Source organism: Helianthus annuus, chromosome 5, assembly GCF_002127325.2.
Source record: "Helianthus annuus cultivar XRQ/B chromosome 5, HanXRQr2.0-SUNRISE, whole genome shotgun sequence".
In the NCBI taxonomy this organism is placed as follows: domain Eukaryota; kingdom Viridiplantae; phylum Streptophyta; class Magnoliopsida; order Asterales; family Asteraceae; genus Helianthus; species Helianthus annuus.
The window spans coordinates 80,061,310-80,071,894 of record NC_035437.2 but is presented as its reverse complement, the minus strand read 5'-3'; the positions used below and the strand labels follow the sequence as shown (position 1 = coordinate 80,071,894).

The 10,585-nt window shown below is 38.9% G+C and overlaps 1 protein-coding gene across 1 annotated transcript; it reads right to left on the bottom strand.

Annotated features, from left to right (window-relative positions):
• Positions 1–5,284: 5,284 nt before the first annotated feature.
• On the bottom strand, positions 5,285–9,977 carry LOC110943550. The gene is made up of 2 exons (XM_022185292.1): positions 8,543–9,977; positions 5,285–8,220 (listed from the first exon to the last, which is right to left on the bottom strand). The coding sequence occupies exons 1-2, from the start codon at positions 9,975–9,977 to the stop codon at positions 5,285–5,287; spliced, it is 4,371 nt and encodes a 1,456-aa protein (XP_022040984.1).
• Between the last annotated feature and the right edge of the window lie 608 nt (positions 9,978–10,585).

Sequence of the window (10,585 nt, the reverse complement as noted above, 5' to 3'; positions counted from 1 at the left end):
GGAACTCCAAACGTGGCCCAGAGTACACCTGGGAACGCGAAGACAGGATGACAGAAAAGTACCCCCAGTTATTCGAAACCAATACAACCACTGCTGAGGATGAAGCTACTACTTCGGAATTTCGGGACGAAATTTCAGATCAACGGGGGGAGGATGTGACACCCCAGGAAAACCAGTGAACGTTATAACTTACCTAGCTTCCTCAGTGAGTGCATACCAAATTTCGGGACGAAATTTCCAATTAGTTGGGGATAATGTGACAACTCGAACTTTAGACTTACTTTGATGTATGTTACGTGCTTGTGAGAACTGAATTATACGATTTAATGAATGATGTGTTACGTGCATTGTGTATATTACATGTATGTATGCTTTTGACTCGAACCGCACAACACATGCACACAACAATCACACAAGCCCATGTTGGGCTACTTCACTTGCACACGGCCCGAGGGCAGCCCAAGCAAGGGCCGGCCCACCCCTTTTATTCGTACAAACACCCAAGTGGTGGGTTGTTTCTCACAACTAGAAAACACACAACACACCCAAGAACCCTAGACGACTTCTCCTTCTCTCGTTTTGCTTGAACCCGACGGCAAGATCATTCCATACTTGGATCACCCTTGCTTCTTCTCTAATCCGGTTAGTACTTGATATGTTTGTTATTGTTTGGGTGTTGATGTTTCCGGATATGTTTGCTTGATACCCGAGGATTTCTTGTTAACATGTTGTTTATGATAATAGTTAATAATGATTGTGAACCGGCTGCATGATTATTGAATTGAATTGGTGTTGGTAACATGTTAAATTGGTTCGGATATTGCTTGATAACCGGCTGTGATTAAAGAATTAGGTTGCATGTTAGATAAAGGAGTCAATTTGGTTTGAATGATGATCCGATTCTATGCTTGATTAATTGATGATTGCTGTTCTTGATGATGATGATATGAATATACTTTGAATTGTTTGAAACTGTTGTTTGATCTGATTTCCGAAACTGCCTTAGATGTTTGCTAGAATCACGGTAAATCATTGCATGAATTATGGAAATCAGTTACACACTTGGTTGCGACCCAGATTGCAAGTCGGGAACCCACAGTCTCGACTCGAGACCACTACAGCATGAACCGAAACCACGGTTGCGAGTTCCGTTGCGACTCGTAACCAGACCATGACAAGCCGAGATCACCATTGCGACTCGTAATCTCCTGTTGTGACTCGTAATCCCCGTTGCGACTCGAGATCGCTGGTTGCGACTTGAGACCAGTATGCACAAACAATGTTTTGGACTCACATTGTCACGGGCCCAATCAATTGGGCCAATTAAGTTGGACTTATGAAATTGACGGTTTAATGTATTGGGCCGTAAGTATTATTGGACTGCTTATCTGTTTGGGCCGAAATGTTATTTGATGGTTTGTATTTGGGCTGATTGTCTTTTGGGCTTAGACATTGGATCGCACAAGTTTAATATGTGGTATATAATTGGGCCGGGTTATGTTGGGCCAAGATTAGAACGCACAAGTATGCTCTTGACTGCTAAGTGTTACCATGTTCTATAAGTGCTCGAAACATGTTAACTTGTATGTTGTATACGTGCATTACGTGAAGTCAAAACCTGACTTGTATTATAACCATGATAGGACGTGGTTGACCATTTACTAGCTTACCTGTACTCTTTGTGTATCTGCCGAGCAAACCAAGGTGAGTTCACACAGCCAAGGCATGGGATTCCCGGGTTGGGAATTGGGTTGGAATGTTGATATGATATGATTACTCGTACTTACACTATCACTAGACTATAGACCATCGTCCTCAGGATAGTCAGGACACGTTACGTAAAGCCTACGTAACCCAGTAATTGCCATTTGTCTCCCGGGTCGGGAGGACACGTTACGTAAAGCCTACGTAACCCAATACCTTCTACTGTCTTCCGGGTCGGAAGGACACGTTGCGTAAAGCCTGCGTAGCCCCCACGCGTACCACTGTCCTCGGGGAAGGGCACGTCACGTAAAGCCTACGTGACCCGGTACGTATTCATGTTCTCGGTTTAAGAAGAACACATGGTTGCACTAGTCTAGTAAGTACCACAATGGGAAACCCCCATTGCTAAGGATAATTGTGAGAATCCCTCACCAATAGTATATACATGCATGGGAAGCCCCCACTAGATGAACTTATGCATTACTGTTACGAACTTACTTTCTGTGAACTCGCTCAACTAGTTTGTTGATTATTTGCTGCATGCCTTGCAGGACCTTAGGTACTTTACGGAGCTTGCACAAGGAGGAGCGGGTCGTTGTGGACAAGGATTCTTGAATGCTTACTAAACACTTATGATATTTCATTCGTTAACACTTATGATTGGGTTTTACTTAAATGCTTCCGCTACTTAAACAATGTTTGGTTTTGAACATCAATTATGTCTATGGTTATTATTAAATGCTATGTTTGATATAATTGGTGGCTTGATCCTGGTCAGTCACGCCTCCAAGCGGTGGTATTTCGCGTGTGGGATTTTGGGGGTGTGACATACTTGTTCATTACTTTACAAAAATCATCATATTTATTCAAGTTCATGACTATTTGTAAGGATGATTCATAACCTTTAATATGTTCATCTTCTCATCTTGCTAGATTATGTTTTTAATCATGATCTAGCAAGATTATATGATGATCTACATCATTTCTACAAACAATCAATAATCAACAAGTTTAACAACGCTAAAAGAACATGATTTCTTCATGATTGAGCTTATGTTAAGGTTTCATCTTCAAGTTTCTTAATGTTCTTTAAGTTTACCATCATGAACCTACTTTAACCACTTTCATATGATGAAAAATGAGGGGATTCAAGTTCTTACCACTAGCTCAAAGCTAGGGATGTTCAAGAGAAGAAAATGTGACAACTGCCACTTTACGGTAACTTTCTTACACTTAAAATACTCATTTTTAGCTACATTTTTATTCATTTTGAACATCCGAACTGCTTATTTTGTGGCATACACTTAGAATACTCAAGGAATACTTACTTAGGATGCATATGATCCATTTTTATTAAGTACATTTGAAACATTTTAAACAATGCATCGAAACTACTAGAAAATCACCTAATAAACTAGTATTCTGACGAAAACGCAGAATCCGCAGAAATCATCTAAACGACATCTTTAGCACTCAGACGAAAGTCCAACATCTAATATATATTAAACCCTAACTAGGAATGCAAGGGTTTGATTTAAAACCTTTCCGAAGTCCAATAACACTAAAAATTGCCCGAAAAGCATTAAAAGCGACGATTCCAACACTTTTCCATAGAAATTCTGCAGAAATCAGCTTTCTAATATTTTTACGACCTGAAAAAATGTTATTTAACATAGAATTCATGTGAGGATACATTCGGGTATCATCCGAACCAATAACTACATCAATTCACACAAGTTACACAACTTAGCGTTCAAATAACATCTAACCGAAACAATTCGAAACGAATATCCGAACAATATCAAATCTTTTTTAATGGTCATCTAGTGTTAATTGGATCATTATGGTCTAGTAATGATCATGTAACACCCTTTAAACACTTAAACACTTATACTTACAAGTTTCCTAAACAACTACCTAAAGGTTCTAACACTTTTACTAAGTAAATCAGGAAGCAAAACACTTTTTCAACTTGTTACCATATTATCTAGATATTTTTTTCAACTTGTTACCATATGATCATTGTTAGAAACTAGTTACTTACATTTCTAACCATTTCATTCATACTTTTTCACCTTCCATTTTCACAACACCAAAAGCTCTCAACCATACCCCATTTTCGGTCAAGAACACCCCTCCCCCATCTTCATTTTCAAGCCACTTTCATGATGATTAAGATGCATTTTCATGGAACTTGAGAAGATCTAAGGCATACACAAGTTGAAGCAAGCTTTCTCATCCATCCATCTAAGAGCTCACAAGCATCAAGATCATCATTTTTCTTTTCTTAATCATCATCAAGATCATCCCTAGCCATTAGTGCTAGAAGTAAGCTTCAACAATCTCTTTTTCATACTTATTTATGTATTTATTGTTTAAGGAACAAGTTACAACTAAAACAATCATACAAAATAATATGAAAATACAAAGAAGCAAAATAATAATCATGATATAAAAGTGTGTTTATGTTGTGATTTAAAGATGATTACTTGTATATTTTATCTAGTTTTGATGATTAGCATACAAATAACTTGTTAGATGATGTTTAAAAACATAATCTAACAAAGTGTACGTGAAAATGTTTAAGGGTTTTGTTAAACATAAATGTTTAGATGGATGATCATGATCTTTGATATTGTTAAAGTATGTAAGGTTTTTAACTAAAAAAAATACTTTTACAAAGTTATAAAAAGAAACATACAAGATGGGTTTTATAAAAAGCTTGTTAAAACTAGAAGTAAACAGGGATTTTAATCTAGTAAACATATGTAATGATCATACCGAAAACCCTACATGATTAAGAGTTCATCTTAATAAGTTTATGTTATAAAATCTCATATGTTTTAGTTAAAGATGTTATGAGTAAATTGTTGGTGAATTTTAAAAGAAAATGAGATGTTTATTAAACATGGCCAAATGATTAATACAAAGGTTATATGGCCAATTTTTCTTATAAACTTTATGTTATAATAACCATCATTTTTGGCTAAATCTTTAAAAGAATAAAAGGATTTTAAAGAATGGTTTTTATAAAAATAAAGCCAGTTATAAATATATATTTTTAAGAAAATATATATTTAGTTAACTTAACAACATAAGTGCTATGTGTTATATGTTGTATTAGTTATATGTATTATAACTAGGAACTTGAATACAATGGTACAAATAAACACAATATACATTTCGACTAAAGTCTTACAAGACTACATATAAACACGCATTAAAAACAACTTACGGACATTCCGAGCCTTCGGACACAACTTATGGTCGAAACGGACGACGGGCGAACTTATGAACATATCGCCATTCCGAGGAGTTACTACGACGTTTAGGCAATCTTTTGACACGAATACATACAAATCACCGACAACAATATCCTGATGTTTTGAAACTTATAAAAACTATTGTGTATTCTTTTAACTAAAAAGCCTATACTTAGGCGCAACACTATTTAGGCCCAACACTATTGAGGCCCAACACTATTGAGGCCCAACACTATTTAGGCCCAACACTATTTGAGCCCAAATAAACATAAATTCTTGGGCTGAGCCCAATGACATATAATTGGTAAAAATCATAATTATACAATTTTTTTCCTCCGCGAGAAGTCCCAGCTCAGGATTTTATCTTGAGTAAGCAGCTTTCTTCTCATGATAAGCCAAACTAAAAACGCATGTCGCGGAATACACTGACCAAACCAAACAATACGGCACCAATCCACCTCCGCTTCATGATGCCGAACCGCCTCCCACACTCTTGCCGACGAGAAAACATGTTTATGATCACCTTGCCGCCACAAGACTTTATCAGCTCTATTCGGATGCAATAACACATTATCAAGCTGAATAAGAACCGGGTAAGAGTCTCGCCAAGCAACCGGCCAGCTCCAAGAGTTAGCTGAATGAACATCGGCCACCTTAGACTCCAAGTTAAACCCCGCGTTAGCAATGACTCTTGGCGAGAGAAACTGATCCAACGACCCTAAGTCACTCCACGTATCGAACCAAGCTGAAGTAGTCGCACCATTACCAATATCGGACCAAAAAAACTTTCTCAACATCGGGCGAAGCTGAAGAAGCTTTCTCCAAGACCAGCAACAGTTAGACGGGATTTTACACACCCAAAAACTTTTACCTTTCAACCTGTAGGAGTGAACCCAATCAACCCAGATGGAATGACGCCTCGCTAGGATACTCCAGATATGAGCTGCCATAAGAGCTATATTAACATCACAAATTCGGCGAATACCTAAACCACCCTCAAGCTTAGGAACACACACCGCTTTCCACGAAACTTTGGAACGGCCTTTTTGGAATGCAGTATCATGAGACCAAAGAAAATTCCGCATCAAAGCCTCCAACTTTTGGATGATCCGGTTCGGCAAAGTAAGCACAGACGACCAATAAATATGCATGGATGATAAAACAGAGTTTATAAGTTGCAACCTACCTGCAAAAGACAGAAGTTTGTTCCTCCAATGCATAATACGGTTCTCAAACTTTTCCACTAAAACAAAACAATCTTTTTGAAGCAACCGCGAAGAAATAAGGGGCACCCCCAGATATCTAACAGGCAGCGAACCCTCCTTAAAAGGCATAAGATTCAGAATAGCCGATTTCACATATGATGGAACATTCGAGAAGAACACAGTACTTTTCTGAACGCTAGGCACCAAACCCGACATTTTAGAAAAAGAATCCAGAGCCTTCATAATACACCTAGCTGAAGCAATTTCACCCTTTGCGAAAATAAACAAATCGTCCGCAAAACATAAATTAATAATCTGTTGACGCTCGCATTTGTTATGAAATTTAAACGAATTATCAATCTTAACCATATGCTGTAAGCTGGCTGTAAGGACTTCCATGACGAGAGTAAATAAATAAGGAGAAACCGGATCACCTTGACGTAAACCCCTGTTACCCTTGAAGAATCCATGAACTTCGCCATTAACACAAACCGAATATGTTGTGGTGGACACACACAACATAATCCAATGAACCATTCTAGGATGAAAGCCAAAACCAAACAAAATTCCTTTCAGAAACTTCCAATCAACAGTATCATAAGCCTTTTGAATATCCACTTTGAACGCACATTTCGGAGGGCCGATATTACGATGATAGTTATGCATCAACTCTTGAGTTAGCAAAACATTATCTGAAATCTTCCTGCCTGGCACAAAAGCTGATTGGTTGACACTAACAATATCATTCAAACCCACTTTAATTCTTTCAGCAACAATCTTGCTGATGCACTTGTATAAAACATTGCAACAAGCAATCGGACGATAATCCGTAACCACATATGGAGAGGAGGTCTTGGGGAGGAGAACAATAATCGTGTGGTTCAATTCCCTAAGCATCTTACCTGTAGCAAAAAAATCCATCACAGCATTCGAAACCTCACTTCCGATAATAGGCCAGGCGGCTTTAAAGAAGCCAGCCGTAAAACCATCAGGACCCGGAGCTTTATCTGAACCAATCGAGAACATCGCCTTTTTAACTTCATCGGCTGTAACTGGACGCACCATGTGACCCGCGACATCAACATTCAACTTATTCGAAAATAACTCTGAAGCCGGGTTAAGCGACGTATCACCTTGTTGACCCAAAAAGTTCTCATAATGATTAACAAATGCTAGTTGAACTAGGTCATCCTCGTACACCTTACCACTAACATCCTGAATAACATTGATGCGACTATAATGAACTTTGTTTTTAAGAGAAGAATGGAAAAAAGCCGAATTCATATCCCCAACTGCCAACCAATCCACCTTGGACTTTTGTTTTAAGAAACGCTCTTCATCCAGTAAAGCTTCTTGATATTTACAGCGAATAGAAGTTTCTTTCTCACGAAGAACCAAACTAGCCGGATCATTATCAATCTCTATCTGGATCCCATCAAGCTCAACACGTAAACCTTGAACTTTTTTGTGCAAATTGCCCTGCTTAAAGAGCAACTGACGGAGAGGCGATTTTAGCATCCGAAGCTTTTTCACAACTGAGAACTGAAACACGCCTCTAACTTCCATATCCCACATACGCTTCACAATGTCTAAAAACTCAGGCTTATGAACAAGAAAATTAGCAAACTTGAAAGACTTGTGTTTTACCTTCCCAACAACCGGAATTTTGAGAACACTAGGACTATGATCCGATAACCGAGCTGGACAAAAGACAGCGACCGCATTTGGGTATTGAGATATAAAATGAGAATTTCCCATGACCCTATCAATTTTCTTCATTAAACCGATCCCCTTCTTAGGCTTTTGACTCCACGTAAAGTGAAGACCCGAACGATTCAAGTCCAGCATTTCAATGTCATTAACACATGTTTGAAACTCTCTCATGCTAGCTGAAAACGACGAACACCCCATAGACTTATCTTCTAGATACAAAGCTGAATTAAAATCTCCTAGCATAACCCATGGCTCACTACCGACAAGAGCTTTATGCAAACCGAGATGGTTCCATAACTCCCTACGAGAAACATAATAGTTGGCGGCATAAACCACTGAACAAAACAGCGTTTTTTTCTCATGTTTAAAAAACAGTTGCAAGTGCATAACCTGATCCGACTGAAAAAGAACCATAACATCGAAGACCAACGGATTCCAACCAACAATAATTCTCGTACCTTTGTGACATAACGCACCATTGGACGTCCAATTCCAAGATCGAAAAACTGCCTTACAGATTCTAGAAAGATTATTCGGATCGATGTGAGACTCAAGAATAGCACATAAACTAAGATTAAAATCTTTAACTGCTTGCCGAACCTCTGCCTGCTTAATGGGGCGGTTCAAACCCCTAACGTTCCACGAAGCGATACTAACCATGATAACCCGACGAAGAAGGAGTGCTTGCCCCTTTTTTATTATCATTCTTAAGAGTACCTTGACACCAGAAATCATCGAGCTCATACTCGTCCCTTTTCTCAAACTCGTCTTCTACCTCAGCCTCGTCATCAACCACGTGAACCTCCGCTGGCTTACTACCGGCTTCCTCCTCATTACCACTTAAATTATTAAGAACATCAAAAGGATTAGTGGATTGAAAGTTAGATTCGGAAGACCCACTGCCCGGCACATGATTTTTCTTAGACACAACAGGCCGATACTCGAACTTTGGTTTCGGCTTATTCACCGGGAAACCAGTTTTCTTAGCAGTCTTCTTTCCATGCACACCTGTATAACCCTCCTCATCGATCACAGGTTTCTTACCAGCCCTATTATCATTACGGATATTACCCTGCTGTTTAGGTTGGTTAGGACAAGCTTCATCGGAATGCCCAAAAACACAACAATGACCGCATCTCAAAGGGGACCATTCATACTCAACCGACATGGACTCCTTAATAAAACCCTCCCCCTCTGGTTCAGGAATCGCTAAAGTAACCTTCTCCCTTAAGCACTTGTCAGCCGAAACCTCTATTAATGCTCTTGCATAGCTACTCCGACCCCACATGTCCATACACATAGTCGAAGTGTAAGAATCCAAAAGTTTAGGCTCACCAATCGTGGTTGCAATCATACTTAAACCATCCTCCGTGTACGCCGCAATCGGAACATCATGAATTTTAACCCAAATCTGCACTTTCTTTACTTCCTTTTTTTCTAGTTTTGAAGTCGGGCTCCAAATATCAAGAAATAAAGGTTGCGATCGAATAATCCATGGGCCATCTTTCAAAACATTCAGCATACTTGCTTCATCCGCGAACTTGAAAAAAAAGAACCCATTAGCGTTCATCATAGATTTCTGGACACCATATTTTTTCCAGTTGTTACGCACGAAATAATCAACCACTGGATACGCTACCCGATCCCCCAGAAAATAACCATATAGGGTGTTAGCCATTTTGTCTCGAACTACCCGCACAGATTCCTTTGGAAGAACAACATCACACCCCTCATGGACACTTTCGCTAGCAAGAGCTCTAAAATTCAGCTTTGAAGACTTGTTAGTAAATAACGAATCAGCATATGATCTTGCTTTCGAAGAACTAGCATTATCCCCACTAATCCCTTTGTCCACATTTTGCCCATCCTTACTAGAATTCAGTTCACCACAATCAGACCCTAGGTTCACCGGCTTATCTAACGGTACTGAAACCGTAACTTTGGTTAGTTCATCGATGACATTGATCGGCTTAGGATCATTGATGACAATACCCCTTCTCGGCAAAACCATATTGGAATAACTCTTGAACTGCAAAGACGACTTACCACGATCAGCTTGGTTATTCATTCCATCTTTTTTACGATCATCCATGCTTCAGAAAAAAACACCTCTCTATGAACAAGAAAACTCAAACCACCATGCAGAAGACAACCCAGACAACCAGACCAACAACGAACGAACAAAGAAAGAAAAACCCTAAACTAGCAAACCTGTCACACCCCGAAATATCAGAGCTGGCGTGACTGGACCGGTATCGTCATTGCACAGCGGAAGCATATAAGCTAAGACTTCTAGAAATTCAATGCCTGCTAAGTACTCGAATTCCCATGGGTTCTTTTATTCCAACCGTTCCAAAGTTTTGAAAATGCACCTGAGAAAGAACATGCGAAAAAGTCAACATAAAGTTGAGCGAGTTCATAGTTTGTTTTGAAAAGATTTAAAATAAATCTTTTTGATAACCGGTTTTAAAGTAGTTGAGAAAATATAGTAAAATCATTTGCTTGGCATGATATATGAAAACTGTGAGTCTAGCCCACGAGAGTGTTTGTGCATTGCACGAGAGAGAATGGGCCGAGCCCAGACGAACCTTTGTAAGCAGGATCAGCGCTTCCTCTTACTTAGGTATAACTTAAAAACGTTACCAAAGTTTGTAATTCATGTATTTTTGAGTTTCCATCAAATGAATCTTATGAATATAT